At 42.3% G+C, this 26,092-nt stretch overlaps 2 protein-coding genes across 8 annotated transcripts; both read right to left on the reverse strand.

The window, feature by feature from the left end:
• Positions 1-687: 687 nt before the first annotated feature.
• CCDC81 (coiled-coil domain containing 81) lies at positions 688-5,967 on the reverse strand. Of its 3 annotated transcripts, none has more exons than XM_040649511.1 (8): positions 5,920-5,967; positions 5,197-5,298; positions 4,502-4,625; positions 3,820-3,881; positions 3,287-3,443; positions 2,554-2,810; positions 1,785-1,873; positions 688-959 (listed from the first exon to the last, which is right to left on the reverse strand). In XM_040649511.1, exons 3-8 carry the CDS (start codon positions 4,596-4,598, stop codon positions 869-871), a joined length of 753 nt encoding a protein of 250 aa, XP_040505445.1. In that variant the 5' UTR covers positions 4,599-4,625; positions 5,197-5,298; positions 5,920-5,967; the 3' UTR covers positions 688-868. The 3 variants fall into 3 exon arrangements, with proteins under 3 accessions (XP_040505445.1, XP_040505451.1, XP_040505448.1); XM_040649517.1 differs by having other exon boundaries at positions 5,878-5,962; XM_040649514.2 differs by lacking the exon at positions 5,920-5,967 and having other exon boundaries at positions 5,197-5,676.
• Positions 5,968-6,800: 833 nt separating this feature from the next.
• On the reverse strand, positions 6,801-15,712 carry HIKESHI (Hikeshi, heat shock protein nuclear import factor). 5 transcript variants are annotated; one of them, XM_046942774.1, is made up of 6 exons: positions 15,596-15,712; positions 15,193-15,301; positions 14,714-14,951; positions 11,487-11,638; positions 8,579-8,697; positions 6,801-7,013 (listed from the first exon to the last, which is right to left on the reverse strand). In XM_046942774.1, the coding sequence occupies exons 3-6, from the start codon at positions 14,862-14,864 to the stop codon at positions 6,959-6,961; spliced, it is 477 nt and encodes a 158-aa protein (XP_046798730.1). In that variant the 5' UTR covers positions 14,865-14,951; positions 15,193-15,301; positions 15,596-15,712; the 3' UTR covers positions 6,801-6,958. The 5 variants fall into 5 exon arrangements, with proteins under 5 accessions (XP_046798730.1, XP_046798727.1, XP_046798726.1 ...); XM_046942771.1 differs by having other exon boundaries at positions 15,170-15,301; XM_046942770.1 differs by having other exon boundaries at positions 15,064-15,301.
• Between the last annotated feature and the right edge of the window lie 10,380 nt (positions 15,713-26,092).

Genomic DNA, 26,092 nt, shown 5'->3' on the forward strand with positions numbered 1-26,092 from the left:
TGAACAAAGCTTAGATGTGCTGATACCAGCAAGGAGTGGTTCAGAGGGCATTGAGACCTCTCCTCCCTCTCACAAAGTATTGTTAGACCCTGAACATCACTCTCAGAAGACAAAAAGAGCAGGCTCATTCAAATAAGAGTACAGGAAAATAATCCTCAACTAATGGAACAATTCTCCCCACTCAGTTACTAAACAGAATGCACTGGAAGACAACTCAAGTAAAATGAAGTGGATCCAAAAGGTCTTGAAGAAGTTTGCTACTTGCATCCTCCTGCTATTCCTTGTGAGTCAGAGTCTTTCAGATTTCACACATACCTCCAAAGGAAACATCTTGCTCACACACATACAGAGGCACAGCATTACCCTCCACAGTTTCTGCCACAGACTCACCTAATGGGGGATTCTCTTCTCTTGATTTTCTCCCTTGACCATTCCGTCAGGTCTACAGCCCCGACTTCCACAGGACTGCTATGAGGAAGAGCTGCAAGAATCCCTGCGGTTATGAAACAATGTCGCCCTCACAACAGCACCTTGCTGAGGATTCACATGAGAATGACACACAGACACTCCTAGGTCATACATACCACTGAGACTGTTAATTCCCCATCTCCCCCAGTGTTAGTGGGTTTTGATCACTGGCATTTTGTCCAGTGCTTTTCCTGCAGAACAGTACTACTCCTGGCAACGTTGTTTTTTTTTTTTTTTCCATTGCTTCATTGTTTCCCTTTTGTGAAAGGTTGGTTGGGAGATGCCAGGACCTGACAGAGTCTCTTGGAGAAGCAGCGTTACTTCACAGGGAGAACACACTGAGCGCTACCAGGAATCTGCTCTGACATTACCTTTTCTGTTAATCTTTTCCTTAAACACATTATTTTGTCTTCTTCTCCTGCAAGGTTTTGGTAGGTCTTTCACGGAGGGATTCAAGGAGGAATTTTCCATGTTCGGTCTTAAACTTCAGGCTGCAAACAAGAAGGCAATACCTGTACATGCATGAAGGGCACATTCCCTCTGCAGCTTTCATGAGTGACCTTGTCTTGATGCAGAGATATCTTACAAGTACTTCGCAGCCTGCCACTTAAAATGAAATGCCCTCAAAGGCTTTAGTTGGAAATGAAGTTACATGGGAAGGGACTCCAGTACCTGGGGAAGGAAAGGCTCTGCCAATGCATCCTGAAGGTCTCACTAGTCACAGCTTGCTAACAGTGAAAATTAATGCAAAACCTCCTTGCTCCATTTGGTGACCATCTCTCATCCTGAGTGCACCTGGATAACATGCAGGTCTCTTGCTGTCCAATATACTCAGGGCATTTTAAGTTTTAGTTTTACCCTCTCATTCACTTGGATATCCTTTCTAACTAACTCCATTGCTTGGGTCATGAATAAGAGCTACTTTGCAGCATTAGACTTCAGACTCATCCCACTATAAACCTTCCTGTTAGCTTTCCTTTTGCAGTCTCATCAAAAGGAAAGAAGAAAAAACAGGTGAAACTTGAAGAAGTTGCCTTTATTTGCCTGTCGTCTTCTCTATGCTCCACAAATTCTGTCTAAAGAATAAATTATGTTTATTTTGCCTGATTTATGGCAACATATGAGAAACCACTTCTCTCTATTACTTCACATGAAGACATACATCATTCAGTTCAAGGAACATGAAGCATGGAGTGTCCTGTGAATGAATCTTTCTCAGTAAATGCATGAGCAGCAGAAAACCCCCAGTAACGTGCTGCCCAACATGAGGTGAGAGGCTGCTCATATCATAGGTGAATGGTAACAAACAGCCTCACCTGGGAAACAGGATGTCAGGCTCTGTACAGACATCAGAAACTCCAGTTTCTCCCTGGGAAATGACCCAGTTCATCGTCCCTTTCTTCCTCTGCAAGAGGGACAGAGATAGGCAAGATTATCTCAAGGCAATTAACATGTTGCTAACCAAGGTAGCAAACCTTTCAGCTGATAAAAGCAGCAGCTGCCTCCTGCAATGCTCTCCAGCAAAGTCCTCTTGCATTAACTTTAGCCTCTCATTACAACAAGCAGAGATACCAATTCAAAGAACTGATTCTAGGTACTTAAACTGCCAGCCTTTCTTTAAGAGTGACACTTAATGGATTAAACCAGAAAATAAATCTCTTGACTACTGGAGGAGTCAGCGGTGGTGAGCACAGGTTGGTTCTTCCCTCAGTCTTCAGGGGTAGAATGCTGGACTGGATCCATCAGCCCAGTGATCAGTATTTAACAGCCACCAGGATATGGTCCTTGGCAACTTGGTCTAAGTGGCTTTGCTTGAGCAAGGGACTTGGACAAGATGATATCCAGAGGACCATTCCAATTTCAGCTGTTCTGTGATCCTTGGTTTGATCCAACACAGCTGTCTTTCATGTCTTACATTTCAGCAGGACAACCAACTATACAAGAAGTCCAAAGAGCAACTCCCTCTGTTGTACTTTACATCTAAGCCAAGTGGCCAGATAAGTCATGGCACACCAGGAGGCACCAGTTCAACAGGCCCTTGAGAGTCAGTTGGAAATCCTCTCAGTTGTATTGTGTAAGACTTACACTGGTAATAATTTCCTTCAAGTTTCCTGCTGCATCCAGGCTGAGAAGAAAGTTTTCATAAAACCTCATTTTGACTTTCTTTTGCCTGATAAGAAGAACACCCATATCCCTGAGAACAAAGTCAACATTCAGTCCGTTTGAGATACAGCGAGAGAGATACATCACAGTCTCATTTACACAGTTCTCCACAGTATCCAGGGAATGAGATGTCTCTAGGGCAATTGCGGCATAGTCCAATGGGACAGCTAGTGTAGAACCTATAAACACAAGAGAAGCACAGTGACACATTACTAAGATTCTAATTGCAATCAGCTTTCAGCGGTCTTCAGGCCTTCAGACAATTACATGTTACAGAATGGGCTTCTTGAGTCCAGGTGCTATGATAAGGCCATTGTAACTGCCCCCACTCAGTTTGCAGGCATGGAGGGGCTGAGTGATGCAGCATGCTCTGTACATACACGTACAATTAAGGAAAACAGAAAAGCTGCTCAGACCCTCTGAGAAATGCTCAGACTACTCAAGAAGTAGCATAGATTTATGGCCAATGTGATAACTTTTAGGCCCAGCAACTATTGCTAGACACCAGTCAGGCATGCCCAGTGTTTCAAAGGAACATCCTGGTTTCAGCTGGGATGACATGATGCTATGTTTTCATTCTAGAAGAAAAACAATGTTGTGGTTTAACCCTGAAGGTGCTATCAATAGGAAATATAGTTTTACCCCATCTTCTCACCAGGCATAATTCTTTTAGCATAGTTAAGATCAAAAATTCTTCTGATAATATTGGACATTTGAAATACAGGTCTGCGAATGAGCAAGCAATCATTCCTTCCTCTGCGTAGCTCTTGCGTATGAACAGCAAAAGTCCCCAGTCCAACTATTTCAATGCTCTAGAAGGAAGAAGAGGAGAAAGGAAAACATGTAAGGATTTCAAGAAAAATTAACACAAGCACCCTTCAATTAGAGGGTTTCTGAAATCTCTAATGCATCCTGAAAGGATCAGGTGATCTGGGTGATCTACTCTGGCACTGTGGAATGGAAACTGAAAGCATCAATCATTTGAGTAGACTTTATTTTTTTTTTTTTTGTAAATATTCAGAAAAATCTACTTTGTGGCCCACTTGTAAATTGCATTTTAAAGCAGGAAAAAAAAATAGCAAAGGAAGAGAAGTACAGTTGGATACATTAATCATATTTAATGACTTTGGGAGGGTCAGGCTACCAAACTACCAGAGTATGAGAGGGAACACAGGGCATGAAGATCACCTTGCTCAGTGCCAACTGCCGCTGAACGTCAAGAGACACCTGATCCCAAATCTGCACGATCTCTGCAGAGCAAACAAAAGACTTGTCGTGCTCGATGTCACCAAGCTTACCACCACGCAGCACATTCCTAAACCAATTATTGTACTTAGAATCACAGACTATCCCAAGTTGGAAGGGAACCACAGGGATCAGAGTCCAACTCCAAGTTCTGCACAGGACTGCCCAAAACACAAACTCTTCGTCTGAGAGTGGTGTCCCAATGTTCCTTGAGCTCTGGAAGTTCGGGGCTGTGCCCCTTGCCTATTCCATGCCTATCACCCTCTGGGTCAGTAACCCCCCCAACCCTCCCCTGACACAGCTCCACGCCATTCCCTCAGGCCCTGTTGTTCCCCACACACCTTCCCCTCCAAACTCTTCCCCACCTCCATAGCCCTCTTTTCAATGCTCTCTAATAGCTTGATCATAGAATGGCTTGGGTTGGAAGGGACCTCAAGGATCACCAAGCTCCAACCCCCTGCTGCAGGCAGGGCCACCAACCTCCATATCTAATACTAGATGTCCTTTACTGTAGTGCCCCAAATCACATGCAGTACTTGAGGTGAAGCTGCACCAGCACTGGGCAGGACAATCCTTTCCCACAACTGAATAGGCATTATCATGAAAAAGCTCCAGATGCTCTTACCTTTGGTTGTGAGCGACATCAGTGTTGGAAACAAGGCTCTTTCAGATGCCTTCCAGTCACCTTTCCGTGGCCAGAAAAAGGAAGTCACGGCTGTCATACTCACCCTCTATGTTAACACCTGGACCTGAAAGTTCAAAGATGTTTCTCTCTTGCACCGTTATAAACACCCTCATCTGGATTTCAGAGGAGCCATTCAGTGCTCTCGCACTGCCTCTCTTCTCCTTCACACAGCAAAGCAGCACAAGAGAAAAGCACACGAGAGCAGCAGGCACGACCAGGCTGGGCAGCACCAACCCCTAGGTCACAACTGACCCCACTGTCACTTATGGGTCAGAAGAGGGACGATGCTCTCTTTCCCTGCAAGGAGCTCTTGTAGGCTTCACCTTGAACTGACCATTTTGGGGAGCTGCCTCATCCCCAAAGTCCCCATGGGCTATGGGTTGAAGTGAACCACAGCCTGCTGAGACTCAGCCCATGTGCTGCTCAGTGCTGTCCCCAGGACTGTGCCAAAAGTAGGAAACTTGGCTACAACATCTGGTAGTGAAGGAAAAAGATAAAACATGCTCCTGAATAAAAGAACAAATGAGAAGGTTGGTTGTATGATGCCAGGAAATGAGCAGAGTGCTGTTTGGTATTCCCTTCTTCATAGCCTGGAGAAAGTTAAGTCCTTAATGAGCAGAGAAGTTACCTCTCACCTGGAGGGAGATTTACATCCATTCACCATCAATATCAACAGAATGTTATGCAAGTCCACAGGGACAATCCACCTCCAAATGGTCTCACAGTGAGGGAGAAACCTAAAACAGCATATTGGAAAATTAACTTCCACACCTCTGCACTATAGTATTTCCATACAGTAAATCATTTGTGGAAGTTTTGTAGGATTCAAAACTCATCACGCCTGGAACAAGGTTGTGAGCTCCGGCCCAACACTGCCTATCTCCCTAGAGAGAGCTTTAGAGTGGCTTCTCCTTGAGGAAATGAAACATGACAGCAGCAGAGAATGGGATGATAGACAGAAAGATAACACCTGGAACCCCTTCTAAGGAATTAGGACTATCCCCAACCACCACCATTTGCACCCAAGCATTTTGAATGCATTCAAATACTGGCATCTGTCTCACACGTTGACACAGGGGTGGAGGAAATAGCAGAAAGTTGTTCTGCTTTGTCACCAATTCCTTCTTAGATGACTCTTCCAACATTACATGTAGGAAAATTGGGAGTAGTGATGGCAGGCCTACTTGAAACATCAAGCAAACTTCTACAAGACACCAGGGTGCTTAGAAACAAAACACTGCAGTAGCACTAGTGACATCGTGCTGTCTGGAACATTAAATGTTTGATAATACTGAAGAGAAGATGTTCTCTCATACTAAACAAAGGACACCAGCTTCACCCAACGCAACTCCCCCTACCCCCAGCATCACTCAGAAACGACATTCCTTGTTTTGATGGAGACGCTCTGTTCTAAGTTCCAAGAACAGACAAGTTCTATGGGGAGGCTCATAGGATCAAGACAAGCTTCAGTTCACTCTACATCAATGAGTTTCTCTACATAGACACCAATAAATTCCCCTCAAACACTGCAAAGGTACCTCACAGATCCTTGAAATGACTTAAAACATCTTGATGTAACCCACTATTCTCACAGAAAAAAAAAAACCTCTACATACCAAAAAGCATTTTTCTCCCTCTTCTTACTCCTCATGCCATAGAGAAAGCTGAATGGAGACAAAATTCATGAAGTACCTCCACTGTCAATAACCTGTCACCTCACAGCTCTAGGCTGCAAAATACAAATCTAATATAAATCCAAGTACACCCCTAACAGCTGTTTCGAAGGTATTTATTTTGCCTGCAGGTAAAGAGTCCCATAGACTACTCTAAACTATGCTTTCACATAGGGAAAGTTCAAGACAGATACCTGAGATCAAGCTCCACAGCATCTTCCAGACAAAGAAAGGGAGATGTACTATCTATACAAGCTGAGGACAGGAATCTTAGCTGACCACAAATTAAAAGCATTTACAGCACAAGGACCAGCAAGAAAAACATCAGCATATTCTCAGTTTCCCCATCATCCTTCACAATGAGACTAAGAGGGAAAAGCTACATTAATTTTACTTAAATATCTCCTCAAAACTTCACACAAGCATGAAACTGCTTTATCATTTTTCATCTTGTAATTCCTTCCATTTTAAATACAGTTTCAAGAGTCTTTCTACACACGCATCACTGACTCTTGCTGTAGTCAAGCACTTCCATTTAAAAAAAAAAACCAACACACATAGGCAAGTAGTTTTAACAGATTTTAATTTTAAATAATTTGAGTAATATAAAAGTTACAAGTTGGTCTATTCAGACTAATCGTTTTTTTCTGCCTCAAAGTTCTTCCGTGAAGTTATTTGCTGTGTATTCCACATCAGAGAGCACTTCAAATGACATGATTCAAGCTCATGTTTTCCAGAAGAGAGGGTTCTGTGTCAGGCGTCTCTGGAAGTTCTCATACCTACAAAAAATAAGTACATAAATAAACCCTAATAGAAATCCTGAGAAATGAGTCCCCATTATTTTTTCCTCTCACCAAATAATTCTGCCTTCCACATTTATTATCCACAGTAACATTTTAGCAAAATCTAATAAAGTAATTAACAGTGTAGAATGAAGCATGCAAACATGTCATCCTAATTTCACTTTCCTAACCAGCAAAGACATGCAAACAATGTTGGAATTCGTTACAGATCCAGAACAGTGAAAGAAAACCAAAACCAGAGGAAGTGCAATTTCCCTTCTCAACTTGCAGACTCTGAGCTACAAGAGCCTGGAAAGCCCTTCAAATCATCACAAACACAAGCTTTAAGGTAACACAAGCTACTACCACTGAAACAAAGACAACGAAAACATCTACATCTGGAAATTTCTAAGCCAATTCCAATTAGAGAAGAAATTTTGAAAGGCTTTATTATCATCCTACTCATATTAAAAAAAGAGAAAGGCTTATTGATTAATGGCATTCTAAGCCAATTCAGTGCATTTCCATTGCAGCCAGCCCACTGCAGACTTCATATACTCTGTTTTACAAGCTATAATTAAATACATTATAACGACTCACAAACAGATGAAATGAAACTTTTTTTTAATCTCTTGTGGCGTTAATCAATTTAACAGATTTACATACACAAATGTGTTTGCTTTATTGGAGTCATGCCTCGCTTCACTTTACTGTTTAGAACAAAAGCAAATTCAGCATTACTCAGGGAGCAGCCAGCTATTAGACTGCTTTTTCAGCATGCCTTCCCTTTGGTTTCTCACTGGAGACCCCCCACATGTGGGATGCTTACAGTTACCTTCTATGTAGATGAAATCTGCATCAAATTACATTTCCAAAGGAAACATACTGCTTATGTTAACTGCTCACATACCTGTGCTGACCTACAGTAATGACTCATGTATCCAGAAAGCCCAAAATACTGTTTTAAGAAGGGCTTATGTCAATAAATATTGAGGCAAAAAAATGGCTAAACTTACAAACTGCAGAAAGGAATTTTAAAGACATTCTGAAGCACTGCCCACAGTTCACCTCCAGACTATAACCATCCCTCCCAGGAATTCTCTTTTAAGCCAGTTGCTGGAAAACAACTCTCAGGGAGACCGTTTCATGCTGGTGGGAGAACCATGTAAACTTGGAACATGATTTCTCCATCCCTCCCACCTTCTTAAGCAACATAACCCCTATGGCACTATGTCTATGAAGGCTACAAGCATAAAAACAACTCATAACAACAAACCGACAGTCATCAGTTTCCATTTTCCCATGACTCAGAAACTTGCAGTCAGCAACACACTGCAAACCTACACGTATGAAAGGTGACATTTCCAGATGCAACAAAATGCACAGGTATAAAATTTACATGAGAATGGTGACAAGTTTAAAACCAGCAGACAGAGCATCTTAGATTCAGAACAGCATTTCTGCATCATCTCACTGGAATAGCATGACAGTAATACTTAGAAAACAATGGTTTTGATGCCTAGGAAAAATATACACTAGATACTAAAGATCATTTCCATTACCATTTCAGAACGACATTTGCAGGAATGAAAGCCTCAGAGGGGTTTGGTGTCATCTGTGCCTGAGTAACAGCAAACGAGGACGCAAAATTATAGAAGTTATCCAACATTTTCTGGGTGAACTGAAATAAAAGAAAGATACTAAGTAAGTACTTTGTTAAATATCATTTGTTGTGCAGTATTTCAGCAGACATAAAACTCCTATGTGAAATAAAAACAGCACCGTCATCTAGAATCCAGTGGGAAAGTACAAACATTAGAGCAAGAGAAGTCAGTTTAAAAAGAGATCAAAAAATCCTAACTCGTAGTTTTGCCCTCAGATCCACCTACTGTTTAGGAAACATTTTCAGATCTTCACTTCTGTCCCCCTTGGACAATTTCATCCAACTAGTTAAAGAGCTCCAGGGAGAACATTTTCTTTGTGACAAAGAAGTGATTCAGTGCCAAACCATCAGATGAACAGTAGACCAAGTTAAAGCTGAGAAGTCTGACTCACAGCTAAAAAGTAATTGCTCAACCAGCTGAAAAGTCTCCAGCAATCTGCCTCATGAGCAATAGGACTTGAGGGAACAGCCTCAAGTTGTGCCGAGGGAGGTTCAGGCTGGGTATTAGTAATAACTTCTCTGAAAGAGCGCTCAGGTGCTGGAATGGACTGCCCAGGGAGGTGGTGGAGTCACCATATCTGAGGGTGTTCAAGAAATGTTCAGATTTTGTAGTAAGGGACATGCTTTAGTAGGTAAATATTAGTGGTAGGTAGACAGTTGGACTGGATGATCTTGGAGGTCTTTTCCAACCTTGGTTCTATGATTACAACTCATCACCAGACTCCCAGCAGGGAAATTTCCTTCAGCTATGTAGTCTATGATATTTTCTTCTTTCCCCTACTTGCTGTAGGAGAAAAATAAATCTGTTGTTTTGGTGGGGGAACAAATTATTTTCAGAGACAGTAAAATGATAGAGTAAAACAGAATCTGGAGCAATATAGAGAATCACGCAATAGTCTGGGTTGGAAGGAACCTCTGAAGATCACCTAGTTCAATGCCTGTGCCATGGGCACAGACGTCTTGCATGAGCTCTAGTTGCTCCAAGTCCTGTCCAACCCAACTTTGAACATTTCCAATGATAGGTTGCCTACAGAAGCTGTGGATGTCGCATCTCACCACTCTCATCATGAAGAAGTTCTTCCTAATTTCTGATCTAAACCTACCCTCTTTTGGTTTAAAACCATTACACTCGCCTTTTCAGTACAAGGAAAAAAGACTCTTAAAAACTCATTCTATATACTGAAAGGCCACATTAGGCCTATGTAAAGCCTTCTGTTCTCCAGGCTGAACAAACCCAGCTGTCTTCACAGGAGAGGTGCTTCAGCTCTCTATCATTTTCATGGCCCTCCTCTGGACTTCTCATGCTGAGGCCCCAGAACTGGATACAACTGCTCCAAAGTTCCCCTCCACCTGCTCTGACACAAATGGATTGGAAGAGCTGATGTCTGAGAATCAAGTAGCCCACCCTCAGCCACACCCCCTCACACAGAAGTGAGCTACTGTTTCACTTCTTTCCATTTTTTTTTAATACGATACATTTCTCTAGGTACAAAACTACATATAAATATAACATAAAGCTTCATAAACCTTCCTAAAAATGTAGTGGAAGAACAATGCCACAGTTTAGCTTAAAAATTACAGTTAACATTCTATTCCTTCTTAAAAAGGAAAACCCACCTAATTAGAATAACATTTTTTACTAATATTATGCAGTAATGAGCTGGTTTCTTTTCTTTAAATATTATTGCCAGAAAAATCCACCAGTTGAAATGCAAAAAGCCTCAAATGTACCTTATTATTCTATGACTTAACTATTATAGGAACTAATGGAATCAGAAATATTACTTAGATGTCACTAGCTCCTAACTTCCCCAACCCCAAAAAATCTCAGTTAGCTCTTGTATACAAAATAGCTGTAGTCAACTACTAACTTTCTCCAAAAGAGACATTTACCTATGTGAAGATATTATTTGTATAAACTGTCAGAGGACATCAGCTTCATGATCAGGATTACTGTTCAATTACCAGTCTACCTCAGCAAATATCTGTAGGAAAAGTGAGCAAGAAGAAAAAGCCTCAAGAAAAGCCTCTTCAGGTCCTGAAATCTTATAAGATAATGCCAGAGCCATCAGTTTTAGAGAAATTAAGACTTGCTATTCAGATCTAGTTTGCCTTGAACTACTGTTAGAGTGTGAACTAACTGCTTGCGCTGGCTGAGGATTTCCAGAGGTTAAGGCTAACACACAGGTTAGGTAAAAATTGGCCACTACTGCAGGTTGTCTTCCTTTTTCACACAGAAAGAAAAAAAATCCTGTTCCACAGGATGAAAAAACAACAAAACAAAACACATTTCTGTGGGAAAAAGCATGATTTTATAATTCTGCATCACTAAATCAGAAGGATTTCCCATGAGTCAGCGGTACACCTAGATATTTATATTAATCCAGCACATGTATACCTTAACTTTTGAGTAATTTTTGACCATCCTTGCAGAATTCTGTGCACTTAAATTCCAGCATCTAGAAATCAGCAGAGATCCACTGTCTCACATGCATTTCACTGTAGCTGCTCCTATATGGAAGTCTCGCCAACTTTTTGTAACAGTGACACGGGTATGATAGAATGCATTGGCTGAATATAAAAATACAAAATCTGATCATTTACAGGAGACAGTCTTCTAGTGTGAGAAAAAGTCATTTCAAATTTTTAAACTATCCATCCAAATGACCTGATGACAACTAGGTTGGTTACAAACATAAAACCACCCACAATTGCTCTGTTTTGTATTCTGAATTAGTTCTTCAGACCCTATACATTTAAAACATCAGAACTGCAGAGGATTTCTGAGAACAGGATGTTTGTAATACCTCCGTGAATGAATCTACTGATGACACAGCAGCATTTGCCACAGGAGTCTGCTGCACCAGGTTCTCCAGCAGCTCCACCGAGATGCCAATCTGGGCCACCGTTGGTGTCTGCGGGAGGTTCATGGCACCAAAGGGGTGCTGGCTTCCCTTCCCTGAAAGCACCACAAACACCACATGTTAGACCTGATAAACATTTGAAGATAGTGCTATTGAGATCCCAGTGTTTTTTTCTATATGAGGTCCCTTGTGGGAGGTGTGTTCCACACCTCCCTATCACAGAAATCAGACAGCGCAGTCCAAACACAGGTACATGTACACGCAAGCACATACATTACAGAAAAACAGGAAACATACAACACTGCTGCACAACAGCTTGACTCACTCATTCAAACGTGGTGCTTCTGAACCTGTTTGTGCATGAAAAAAACAGACAACGTTCCTTCAAGATCACTCTGACTTAAAGCTACCCCTGAGTGGGGCTGCACAGCCCCACATCTCATCAGAACAGCTTGAAACCACCAAGGGCAGCAAGTGTCAAAGAAATAACCACGGAGCAGAAAAGCCTCTGGCTTTGCAAAAGCCACGAAAAGAACAATGCATTAAGCAGAAAAAAACATCCCCAAGTTGCATATTGCTTTTGCAGGCATCATCCCAGCCCGTCATCACTTCTGACTCAGTATTAACCAGCAATTCCTACCTCAGCTTCAGCTAGAATCTCTGCACACAGTGACAAACATCTAGAGACAAGTGGCTTTAATCATACAACCCTCTTTAGGGGGCTGTGGTGCTACTAGGATGATCTATTTTTTTCCTAAAGAAATTCAAATAAATGCAATGGAAGAAGTACTGAGGCTTCAGTAGCCCTCTCTGGTGTCTTACTAGTAGTAGAGAGCAAAGCCAATAAAGAGCCGTCCTGCAGACCTGTAAATACTATACTTTGAGCTGCAAAAAAATGCTAACTGAAATCTGAAGTACCTTCTGACTCAGTTCCACTACATTTACAAGCACTGTTCTATTGAAACTTTAACACAGCTTCTTAAGAAGTATTAAAAGTTCGGAGGAGGAACAACAGAGAAGTCTGCTTTTAGACTTGAAAAGTTTCTACCGAGACTACTGAGAAGTACAGTCTGACCAGCTCCCAACAGCTATACAGGAGCTCTACAGGAATCTTTTAGATGAGAGAGACTCCTTCAGAACCTGATCTGGAAATCTCTTATTCAGAAAAGATTACCTGAGTAACAACACAATCAAGAAAGAGTCCAAGTTAACGATATAGTCTTCAGTCCACAAAATCTATTTTTCATATTGAAGTGCACTTCCCAAAAGCAATTTCCCCTTTAGTTCAGTCCTGGTAAACTACTTGTACCAAACTCAGAAATACTTATCTTCACCAGCACTGGCCTTCTTAAGTGAGCAAGGGACAGAAAGAAGGAGAAGCAAATTAAAATCCTTGGGCAACACCATTTTCCTTGACCCTCAGTATTCAGAGTGCCTAACACTCCTAACCTAATAACAAGCTGACATTCTGGATGCTTCTAGAGCTGCACAACTGTTCCAGCTCATAAACGGAGCAGGTAGCCTCTTTGTTCCATTAGAAGTTGCAAAGACCACATTAACTTCATTGTGTTATTTGTTGTTCAAGCTAGCCCTTACCATCCTTGTTTTAGCATGCAGTCAGCAGGTCAGATACATCTGCTCAACCTGCATATTTCTTACAAGCCTGGGTACAGGCTGGCTTGCTTCTCCTAACCCCAGCTAAGTAGCAACATTAAAAAAACCTGGACAATGGAGCTACCTCTTTCTTTAATCTCTTTACAGAATAGCACTGCTAACTACTAGTTAGGAAAAAAAAAAAAAAAAAAAGGTACTCTGAAGCAGGATATATCCTGGAACCCCACTGGTTTACTGAAGGGTGTGTCACTGGAATTAATCCTCTTGGTTCATTTCACAGATACATACATATCAACAGCAGGCTCCAACAGTTAGCCTGAGACAGTCAAACAGATTTCAGAAGACAGTGATGCCTCTCTGATTCCTTTCTCTACAATCACTCGCTTTTATTTCCCCTTTTCAGTCTCAGTGTCTCTCATTGAAAGCAGTTTGTTATCACAGCATCAGTTCATTCTGACTCCTATAGCCCAAAACAAGCTAGACAACAACAGAACAGCTGATCAGAGCAAGCACAGCACTGCCACCTGGCATGGATAACACATTCACCCATGCCACAAAGCTCGTCCTCAAGAATAGTCCCTTGCACACTGATGTGACCAAAATGTTGAGACAGAAGTAAACATAGTTCAGAAGAAAGTTAAGATTTCTTCCTTGAAAAATATAGTTAGAAGGTACTGTTCTGCAAAAGCATCTGAAATTACCTTTACGTACAAAGCTCTCTGAAAATACATACAAATTAGGAAGTCTTAGGAGCATGATGAGCATGCTGCAAGAACTGACAGAATAAAACAGGTGATATACAATTCATTCTTTATTACTGAAATGCTTTAAAGCTGCTTGATGAACGTACCTTCCCTTAGGGGCAGAAAGCTGTGTCTTGGGGGGTGGTTCATCATTTTTACAATGTGCATAACAAAAAAAATGCCCACATAATTATGTATTAACAGAAGATATATATACATATACATACACACACACACTGTTCAGGTAGCATTGGCCTTTTGAGTCAGCTCAAAACCACTACAATATTTGGAAGACTGATTTCCACTGACAATACTCCTTACTGGACAATTATGTAATGCACACTACCAGAGGCAGTGAGCTTTCTGAAGTCACTGTGCTACACTTTGCTCATTGCAAAACCTTTCTTTGTGCTACAAAGAATACAACAGCTAGACAGCTGGAGCAAGAGGAAATATTGCAACATTGTCTAGCTGAACACATGAAAACCACACCAAGGAAAATACAAACTCATTCTTAATCAGATTCTGTAGAAGCACTGGAAAACACACCAAACCTGTTGAGCTGAAATTCCAGATTGACACTGCATACAAGATAAGAAGAGCGAGAAACTGCATTAAGAACATAAACGTACACACAGACTTTCACAAAACTGACTGAATGTTTCTAGTTACTTATCTGCTAGGGACTACTTGAATACAGAGAACCACCTTTATAAAAAAACACTTAATAAAAAAAACACCTTCTGACATTTACTCCCTCATACACACAGTAACACATCCATTTTGCTGACTGCTATGTTGTTCTTCACTTACCAGATTTCAAACCAGAAATTTTAAAGATTGCACTTGGCTTCTCATTAGTAACAAACCCCAGCAGCTGCCACACTGCCATCCCACTCTGGTCTGGGTAACAAAAGTAGACAGATCCTCCCATTCCTTCAGGAAACGGTACCGTTCCCAGCATGAAGACCACTACATGGTTGATGTTTTCATAGTCCGGTAAGTCAAACACAAATTTGTCTTCGGCCACTTGCTGGGGAGCTGCTTGTACCTACAGAGAACAAAGCCCTCGTTAATGTTTCCCATTTTTGGCTAACTATAAATAGCCCTTTACAAAAGCATACCTATGGTCGGACATAACAAAAAGTGAGGCAGGTACTAACCTAAACAGCAAATAGCCAGATGAAAGTCAAACAAAACAGAACAACTGCAAAAAATATCACTGGAAAGGCACAACAGTGTTCTACCTACGCTGGAAGTATATCCTACCCAGCACTACAAGAGCAGAATACCTTCACTCCCCACGTGCGTAGGAGGGAAATAGGGTGCAGAAGAGGTTGCCAAGTCTATAAGAAGTGGCTGTTGACCACCTGGCTGGCACAACCCCAGGAGAACGGCAACCTGTTCACACAGGAAATACAATAGACCTTCAGACAGGCGGCACAGGGACCCCAGAGACAGATAACCTCCTCCTCTTCACCCCAGCTGCCACACCCTGCAGCCAAGGCACGCTTTGGCATTAATATGGTTCTTTTAAGCTCCCAGCTTTTCTCTCTGAGGAGCCCCAGCCTACTCGTTAGCAGAAAGGACAGGATCCACAACGGAGCTGCCCGTGGGGACGGGAGGCAGGAACCGGCCAAGGCACGGCCCCTCGGCAGCCCCACCCGCCCCGAGCGGGCTGAGGGCCCCGCTCACCAGCCTGCCCGCCACCAAGCAGCCGAACATGGCGGCGGCCACCACCGAACCCCCCTCAACCGCTCCGCTGCTGCCGAGCCTCCTCCATGAGCGACGGCTGCCGGAAGTGGCTGTGCCGCCGTCACCCCGAGCGCCCCACCACTTCCGGTGCGCGCGCAGACTACATCTCCCATGGTGCACCGCGCGTCCCCAGGCCCGGGAGGCGGTGTGCGGCGCTGCGTTTGCTTTTACTGCCCCAAGTGAATTTACTCAGTAGAAACAGCGTCCATATGGCCGTGAAGGCCAATGGTATCATGTGTTGCGTTAAAAAATGGTGGCCAACAGGTCGAGGGAAGTTATCCCTCCCCACCTAGTCTTGCCATGTTGCCACTTATCCCCTTTCTGGGTTCCTCTCCAGCAGAGGGCTACAGAGATGATTTGGGCCCAGAGAATCTTCTGTCTGAGGAAAGGCTGGGAGACCGGGGGCTGTTCGGCCTGAAGAAAAGACGACTGAGAGAGGATCTTATCAGTGCTTATAAATTGGGTGGAAGGCAGGCGGATGGGGCCAGGCTCTTCTTAGTGGTGCCCAGTGACAGAACGAGGGGCAGTGGGAACAAATGGGAACACAGCAAGTCCCATATGAACACAATTAAAAACTTCTTTACTGTGGGGGTGACAGAGCCCTGGAACAGGCTGCCCAGAGATGTGGTGGAGTCTTCTTCTCTGGAGATATTCAAAACTCATTTGAAAGCTTTCTTGTGCAACCTGCTGTAGGATATTTGCTTTAGCAGGAGGTTGGGCTCGATGATCTCCAGAGGTCCCTTCCAACCGCTGTGGTTCTCTTATTCTCTAAAATGATGAATTTCTTCACACGACACAGATGCTGCCAGTCATAAATACAGGAATTTTATGTATGCTCAAAAAACATTGCATGTATTCAAAGAAAAACACGACTTGCAGTTTTAAACTGTAATAGGGGAGATCTAGATTAGATATAGGAGGAAATTCTTTACTCAGAGGACAGTGAGGCCCTGGCACAGGCTGCCTGGGAAGGCTGTGGGTGTCCAATCCCTAGAGGTGCTCAAGGCCAGGTTGGGTGGGCCCAGGGTAGCCTGAGCAGGCAACCAGCCCGTGGCAGGGGATTTGGGACCAGATGGGCTTTAAGGTCCCTTCCAATCCAACTATTCTGTGATTCTATGTTTATATGAATGGTACTACTGTTGCTTTAACTACAGACGATGCAACTCCAAACCAAACTGCTTTTACCTTGTGCTTCTACTCTTGTGTATAATTTCTGCAGGCTGGAGATGAGGCACTAGGATTTCATCAAGGCAGCCATTCCTTGCTCTGAGTTAAGATATGGCTGATGAGCTCTGCTTAGTGAACTGCAGAGGGAATTTTGTGTCTTGTTTCTGTATCTAGAAATTGAACTTGATGTTGCTATGAAAGTGAAAGATGGGATCCAAGATGTTTAAATTCAGATAAAACTGGCTGAAGAAATTAGAAGCAAATAAAATCTGCATTTAGAAAACTAAGAAATCAAAATGTAAAGCTTAATTAAAAAAAAAATCTGATTAAACATGCTGACATGAGAGAATACTGACTTAACAGTATATGGTAGTGCATTAACATGAAACAGAATTTGTCTTCACAGGTATAGCAAGAGGAAGGCTAGGGAGAATCTCCATCCCTCGTTGGACGCCAAGGGCAACTTGGTGACCAAGGATCAGGATAAGGCTGCGGTGCTTAATGCCTTCTTTACCTCAGTCTTTAATAATAAGACTTGTTACTCCCTGGGAACACAGCCCCCTGCACTGGTAGATAGGGATGGGGAACAGAATAGGGTTGTTAAGCACTAGAATAGGCTCCCCAGGGAGGTGGTTGAGTCACCATCCCTGGATATGTTTAAAAACCGTTTGGATGTGGTGCTTAGGGACATGATTTAGCGGAGGGTTATTAGTTAGGGCAGTATGGTTAGTTCATGGTTGGACTCGATGATCTTTAAGGTCTTTTCCAACCTGAGCAATTCTGTGACTGTAGTGCAGAAGCTGGCAGCTTCTACTGGTGAGATTTCTGAGCCTGAATCAAACCTTCTACAGGCAGTCTCATGCCATGGTTAACATCATGCATCAGCTCGGTGGAACTGATAGGAACAATTCCCATTCTCTGTGGACAAGCTCAAGGATGGTCTTTGCTATGCCATCACGCCTTGCTTGCTGCCAGTGCCTCTCAATGTCTTCCAACTTTTTGTAAACATAGGGAAAGATTGTGACAGCAGTAGGATAAACTTCAATGCAGAAGGTCAGCAGAAGAGGACAGGGAACCTGTTGCTTGCTTTTCACAGACATTTATACATCTCAGAGAAGATAAGGAGCAGAGCTGGAGCCCTTTGCCAGATTAAGAGGAAGAACATTCTGGTGTCTGCTCTCTCTCCTTGGGCTTTGGGTTGAAACTTAGCATGTGGTAATTCGCTGCCTTTCTCCAACATACATAAAAAATACCTAACATTTAACACCTTTCTGAATACCTTGGTGCTCTGGAGAAGATTCGCTATATAACAATGGCAAAATGGCATAGATATGGCAAACAATGTAAATTACATACGAACAAGACTAAAGAAAAGAATATCATGAGACACCAGATACGCCTTTAGGTCCTGCACATCACCTCGTATATTCTTCCTTGTAAGAAATTGGCTCATTTGAATTTGTAACACTGTAATAATGTGATCAGTAATATGCCTTATTACTATTTATCACTGTTGACTGATAATGCAATTTTTGTCTAGGCATATTTTCTTTAGGATTAACATGATAATTATGTTTAAATAAAACACATTTCAAGCCTTGGATGGATATTCACTTCTTGACAGAAAAAGAAATAATGAATGAAGAGAATGTAAGCTTTGGAGGGGTGAGAAGGGACAGCTCACAGAGACTGAGTTTAAGTCTCTGTTTATAGGGAATTTCTCTGCCAAATTAATGCAGTAATTGTTAAGCTGCAACCGTATTCTTTGTGATCCAGGGAAGCTCTTAATCTTCGTTGCTTGCTCTCTCCTGGGTGTCATAGCAGAGGCTGTCTGAGCTAGATGGAAACAAGTTGTTCTTCAGTTTGACTGCATTTTGTGTAGAAGCCATTCTTTTAAATATTGTTCTGCTGTTTTTGTTTGTTTGTTTGTTTCTGTTTTTTTTTATTTATGGTATATATTCAGATATTTTCATTCATGCTTCAATCTTAATCATACTTGTTTTAGTATTTTTATTGTAAGTCAATCTTAATCATAGAACCGTGGAGTGTGCCAAGTTGGAAGGGATCATCAAGTCCAACCCCAGGCTCCACACAGGACTATTCAACATCCAAACCCTACATCTGAGAGCAGCATCCAAAAGCTCCTTGAACTCTGGCAGCATAGGGCCATGCCCACTGCCCTGGGGATCCTGTTCCTTGCCCACTACCCTCTGGTGGGGAGCCTTTCCCTAATCCCAACCCAACCTTCCACTGATATAGCTTAGATTCTGGACAGGTTCTGCTCTTAGGCTGGCCCTCAGCTGTTCACCAGAACCACCCTCTGTGAAGCTCCTAGTGCTGCACTTTGCACTTTGCAGCAGTAGAGTTCTTAGCAAAGGGTGGTGCTGCCTCTCAAAATTCTGAAAACTTAAAAAAATGCAAAATATAAAAATCCCTGGTGCTTGCTACCAGATGGAGTGACCAACCTGTGCATTGCAATGTGTTTTTGCATAGGAATTATGAAAGCAAGATTATTAAAAATCATGGTGCTGGCCCACTGTTTGTTGTTGTTTTTTAATGGGTGGGGGAGGGGAGAACATAATGGAATAAATATTTGCCTGATTCACCTCTTAGATTTAGCAAGAAGCCAGGTGTGAGAATTGTTAAGGCACTGGTGCAGAACTGCCCCAGTCCCACGTCTCATTTTGGATCTGAACTTTTGCAAGTGAATTCCTCCACTTGGCAGGTGCTCTTCCAGCTGGCCCTGCTGATCTGGAAAGAAAAAAGGGAAGTGTTTTAAAGCTTGAGATGTTGCAAATTAGTGGAAGTTGGCCAAGCTCTCTCTGGTGTACATTCACTGAGGCACAAGGAGAAATCTGCTAATTAGGCAAGAGCTCATCTCACATTGCCAACTTACTATAGACCTCTGAGATTAAACCATGTCTAAAAGGCACAGGGCAACCCTATCTTGCATCTTGTAGGCTTGAGCTCAGTAGGACTCTAATGTGCTCTTGCTCAGGCAGGAGTTTTCTTCTTTGTTTTTTCCCCACTTGAATCATGGGGAGTTTATTCTGCTCCCCATGCCAGACTACCAGGCCAGGGGGTAGAGTACCCTGAGGATAGTCAGTGTGACTTTTAAAGACAGATGTAAAGAAGACATTGAGGACCTCAGCCTTATCCTTAGTAGTCACATTCTCTGCTGAATCCAGTAAAGGACGGAGATTCACCTTAGCCCTCCTTTTACTGTTAATATATTTGTAAAAAAGTTTTTTGTTCTCTTCTACTCCAGCAGCCAAGCTGAGTTCAAGCTGGGCTTTTGCCCTACTTATTTTCTCCCTGCATATCCTAACAAATTCTTTGTATTCTCCCTGAGTTGCCCATCCCTTCTTCTACAGGAGGTAGGTACTCTTTTTCTTCAAGAGCCTCAGGAAAAGTTCCCTGTTCATTCACACTGATTTTCTTCCCCACCAGCTCATCTTGTGGCACAGGGGGACAACCTGCTCCTGCACCTTTAAGACTTCCTTCTTGAGGAGCGACTAGTCTTCCTGGACTGCTTTACCCTTCATGAGTGAACCCCAAAGGACCCTCCCTTACCAGGGTCCTGAACAATTCAATCTGCCCTCCAGAAGTCCAAGGCAGCAGTTTTACTGCCCCCCTCCTGACTTCACCAGGAATCTAGAGCACTACCATTTTGGGGTTGCTCTGCCCAGGACAGCTCCTGACCTCTACATTTCCCCCCAATCCTTCTCTATTTGTAAACAGCAGGTCAAGCGGGGCACCTCCCCTGGTAGGCTCTCTTACCAGCTGCGTCAGGAAGTTATCTTCTATACACTCTAGAAATCTCCTAGACTGCTTCTACTGCACTGTGTTGTATTCCCAGCATGTATCAGGGAAGCTGAAGTAGCCCATGAGAACAATGGCTAGCAATCACTCAACTTATGCCAGCTGCTCACAGAATGCCTCATCCGTCTCTTCATCCTGGTTAGGTGGTCTATAACAGACCTCCATTGGGATGTCCAACTTGTTGGCCCTCCATTGATCCTCACCCATAGAGACTTAACCTTGTAATTCCCAGCCCTGAGCTCAACATCAAAACACTCTCTAACATAGAGAGCCACACCACTGCCCCTCTTTCCATACCTCTCTCTTTTGAATAGCATATAGCCATCCACTGCAGCACTTCAGTTGTGGGAGCAATCCCACCATGTTTCTGTAATGGCAACTAAGTCATAATTTGCTTGCTACACAATGGCTTCCAGCTTCTCCAGTTTGTTGCCCATGCTGCATATGTTGGTGTAGATGCACTTCCAGCTGAGCCCCTTGCCTCACCTCCAATCCCATCATCATTTCAATAGACTAATCTCTAGCAAGCCTGGTTTTATCCCTTGCTACAAGCCTCCACTATATAGGTGATCTGTATGAGGTCTTTGCTTTCTGTGAAGGATCCCTTGGTGCAAGGATCTGCTATGCAGCTGATCTGTACAAGTTTTCATTGAAACATGTTGAATACCATTCAGATAAAGGAACTGCTACTATATTACTTCAATAAGATTAATTCTTGCACATACTGTTTTCTGGTTGTTGACTCAAAGCAGGGAATACAATCCTCTTAGAAGTATTGAAATACCTGCAGAGTCATTTACCTCTCTGTATTGCCTAAGGAGCTTTGAGATCAGCTCTGGGCTCCATGTCACTGGTGGGCCACATGCTTTCTACCTAGGCATTTTAAACCTGGGCCAGCTACCTCACTAGTTGCCTCTTAGTTGAGCACCAAACCAAGAGGGAGTATCAGGCCTTTCCACCTAACCTAACAATCTGAAAGAAGTATGCAAATTAATAGCATAGTTTATTTCTAGAACTAGTGGCTCATCTAAGACAGAATCGATCTTTCTAATTGAAATGAGCTCTCTAATTGAGGAGCCACAGCTATGGTGGAAATGGAATGAATACAGGCAATTCTCCACTCTCGCTGCTGATGTTTAGTTGTGAGAGGAGGTATAAGAGGGAGAAAGAAGCAATGATGAGACTGGAATGAAGCCATAAGGACATCAGGTTGTAGCAAGGGGCAGAAAGGAGGGAGAATATAATTTACTTCCCAGTAATGCATTGGAAAGGGTGCTGCATTTTTTCAAGTTTGAAGAACAGCTCTATGACCCTCTGAGCAATTAAGAGAAGTGAAAACTAGTCTGATGGCTGGCTTCTTGCCCTTTTTTTCCCCTTTTTTCTTCATTTTTCTTTTCTTTTTCACCAATGATAGAAAATCAGTATCTGCACTGGGACTTTTTTTTTTTTTCGCTTGTCAACAACCTTGAAGCTTTCGTTGTGACAGTGATATCTGACAGCACCTGACTATGTATCCCTAACAGATTTAGCAATGATAGAATGGATTAGTTGTAGGAGAATACAGGAGATCTTGTAACTTCTGGTTGTTCCTTACATGAATTTTTGGGATGTGAGTTCCATGGAGGTCTCATTAGTCTGTGCTGCCTTTAAGAGCTTTGAATCTTTATAGACAGGTATGTAATATTTTGCCCATGAAGTCAAAAGTTTTAAAGCTGAAATTGAGTTCATATTTTTAAGTGAATGACATTTTGTCTCCAGCAGATGGTGATAAAATACCAGGATTTGTCTTATTGGATACCACATGACAAAAGCTGAGACTGGCTCTTTCTGTGTCTCAGGGAAAAAAAACTGCTCAGTTCAAATAGTTTAAACCACAATTGCGATGTAGTAGTTCATAAATGTATTAATGAGATGTAATTCACTGGCAACCAGTCAACTATGTTCTCAAGATCAAACTGGTAATACAGCAGATAAACGACAGTGCCAGACCCTTACAGAATGTTATCAATGCTCCATCTGCCTTTCTGCAACTAATCCCAAGAAGTTTGAATCCCACTCATGCCACACACACACAAACACACGGTTACCAGTGTTCTAAAGTTGCACTGCTTCTTTCTCATATAAATGAATAAAAAGAAACTGGCATACAGCTGTGTAAGGAAAAAAAATGAATTCAATTATAGTGTAAGCAAGACATTCATCCTCTGGACTTGTTTGATGGATAACAACCAAAACTATTGTCTAAACGTAATTTTTGAGGTCCAGCTGTGCTGAAGCTTAGTTGTTCATCATTCCTCCTCACACCTTTTTGCTCCTTCAGATTGCCTTCCATGTGTTTCCATAGCAGTTTTAGGCAAAATAAACTGAGTTAGTTCAAACAGATTAAATACTACATGCCTGTTAATTGGTCATATTGCGAATGGAACATATCAGTTGATAAAAGGAACACTGGACAGCATGGCATGGCGGCTTAAGTTATTGCTCTCCTATTAGTTGTTAATCCACAGCCTGTCCCAATGCTCCTCACCCTTAGCTTTGGTTTGCTCTGTCATCTACAGCTCTATACATACCATTACTTAACTAGTTATGGCTAGGCCATGATCCTCTTGTGACAGGAGTATTGACAAAAGCCACCATATCTTGGATATCTGAGAACTGCAGATGTATGAGAGATGGGCATGGCATCGTTCTTTCTCAGTAGATGAAACTGCTTCTCTAGGAGGTGTGTTTTTCTAACTTACATGCTGTGGTGTTGCTTTTCACTGGGCAGAATTGCCCGCTTTTCTTGATGGTCAGAAAGGTCTGAATAGAAAATTCTATACCCAGATGACTGCATTTGGTGCTGGAGACGGGAGGAATGTGCACCTTCTTGAAGGTGAGGTGTGAAATGTTCTCAAGGGTTTGTTCACAGTATTGCAAGAGGTTGAGCTAGTCTGTCTTGACATGACGACATCATAGCTAACCACTTCTGAACTCATTCTATCCCAACTGAGATGCTAAACTACATGTTTCTCACTTTACAGCATCCAGTTGCGTCAACTCTGACAGTCACATTTCTGCTGACACGTGCCAGCTCTTTGGCTTGCTATGTATGGAATGATAGAACCCTTGTCAATGTGCAGTTAATACTTAACCTCATAGGTTCTTAATTCCTGCTCTTACAAACCGTAGCTTGCTGTTTACCTATGTAGGAATACCTCCTTGAAGTGCAGACACTAAAAGCAGTAACCTTACTCTCAATGTCATTCTAATAAATTGTTACACAGTACATGTACTACTCCTTTTGCAAGCAGAAATGCAGTATAAGGAGATGAATCCAAGGCCCTCATGTACGAGAAGCTGGTGAGAAGCAAATGGTGCTTTTAAGAACTGTCAGTGGGATTCTCCATGTAGTAGAATCAATATCTGATATGAAGACTGTAGGCCATGGACATCCACACTTTTGGCTGGACCATTGGGAGGACAAGAATTGTCTTTGGTGGCATGCACAAAGGTCACTCCAAAAGTAATGCCTCTTATGTCTCCATGGAACTACAACTGATACAAAGAATACAAGTAACACTGTTTGATAGATCAAAATCTCACCTACAAAATGCTATTTTTCAACACAATCACTACCATTAGCTGTGCATTTTCACCAGCGATGAACAAGAGCCTGGATGCTGCACTCATTAAAATCTGCACCAGCAGACCCACTGCCACTATCTGCTGAAATGCACCAACCACTGCCTCACTGCTCTCACATCCACTGTTTGGTCTCCATATACATTGATCAGTGAATGCCAATGGGTGCCATTTTTTTTCACATGGAGGAATTCAATTCCACACCTTTGCTTCTATACACTTCCATGTCAGATGCCATTTGTCCCCATTCCTGGAGGTCTTCAAGAACGGGGCAGATGTCAACCTGAGTGACATGGTTAAGTGATAATGGTGTTGATGAGTTGATGGTTGGACTAAATGATCTTAGAGGTCTTTTGCAACCTTAACAGTTCTATGATTCTATAATTCTATGATTCCATAATTCTGTGGTTCTATGAACTAGTCTCTGCATATCTGCCAAATAAGAATACGTATCTAGAATGCAGTCAGCCTTGGCTTCCAGGATTTGAATTGAGATACGGGGACAATCCTGAGATGTGCTGAATTTCTTCAATTCCTGATCAAAGATCAAAGGCTGTTGTGAAGGTTCCTCTCAACTAGTCTAGAAAAATCAGTGGAAAACGAAATTGCTTCTTTGGGGAACCTTACCTCCATTCAAGACAGGCCAAGATATAAGTGGCTGCTAGAAAACAGCAGCTCACCAAGTGGATGGCATATTAGTAACTTGAGCAGACTAATACTTCCTACCCAGTGCTGGAGAAAGGACAGAAGGCTGAAGGATGATTAGGAAGTGTTTGAAGTCTCTAGACATTTAATTCAGTGAAGTATACCAGTTTCCATCAGAGGAGGTTATTATTGTCCATGCATTCCCAAATTTCCTTCAGAAAATCAGCACTTGTGCTTCCAGGGAGCTTTATTGTTTACCTTCTTTACTGGTGGAGTGTTTGTAAAGTGATTGTGCTGGTATTTATGTACCAGAAAAGCAGCAGTGCAAGTTCAGAATTGCTTCCTGTTTTGCAGCCAAATTGTGTATCTCTCCCATGAAGACACTTTCCACTTCTTTTTTCTTGTACTCCAGTCAGTCCTGCTGAGCAATCCCTCAGAGAGCTCGCTGTAATTTAGCCCTGTTTTAAACTCCTTTTAAACTCTGTATCTTTATTTCAAATGCAACTAATATTATTCGAGCATTCGCATGCATGGAAGGATGGACACAACCACCCAGCATTTATAAGCTCCCTTAGGGAGAAGTGATGATTTTTCCTCCTCATCTGACAAATCCCTGTCATGTCAGAGATGTTGTAATTGATCTTTGTCATTAAATTCAATAATGTCCAAATTTACAGATCTACCTCATTTCAGGCTAATGTAGATAAATGAGGTTCACGGTAAAATATTGACTTTTACTTGGCACCTATGGACCTCAGCACTTTATGCGTTTGATTAACATACAAGCAAGGCAGTAAAATCAAATAAATGAATACAAGGAGTAATGTTTTATTCTCCTTAAATGATATATGAGGCTCAGCTATTTATAGCAAGGAGCTGGGAGAGAAATGTAAAGCTAAGCCAATTCTAAGAATGCTGATACAGGAGATTCAGTGAAAAATTGATATTCGTATGAGGAAACTTCTGTAGGGAAAGTCAGAATACCATGCAGTGGTGGTGTAAAGCTCATTTGTTTGTGCCTCGATCATGGTCTCTACCTAATGCAGTCAAGCACTGCATAAGAAAAATTTGGGGGAAATAAGACACGTTTTTAATTATTAGCTACTGGAATACCGTGCTACGGGCTGTATTAGGTCATCTGTATGTCTTTAAAACAAGATTTTATTTATCTCTGCAGGC

Source organism: Gallus gallus, chromosome 1 (genome assembly GCF_016699485.2).
Source record: "Gallus gallus isolate bGalGal1 chromosome 1, bGalGal1.mat.broiler.GRCg7b, whole genome shotgun sequence".
Lineage (NCBI taxonomy): Eukaryota > Metazoa > Chordata > Aves > Galliformes > Phasianidae > Gallus > Gallus gallus.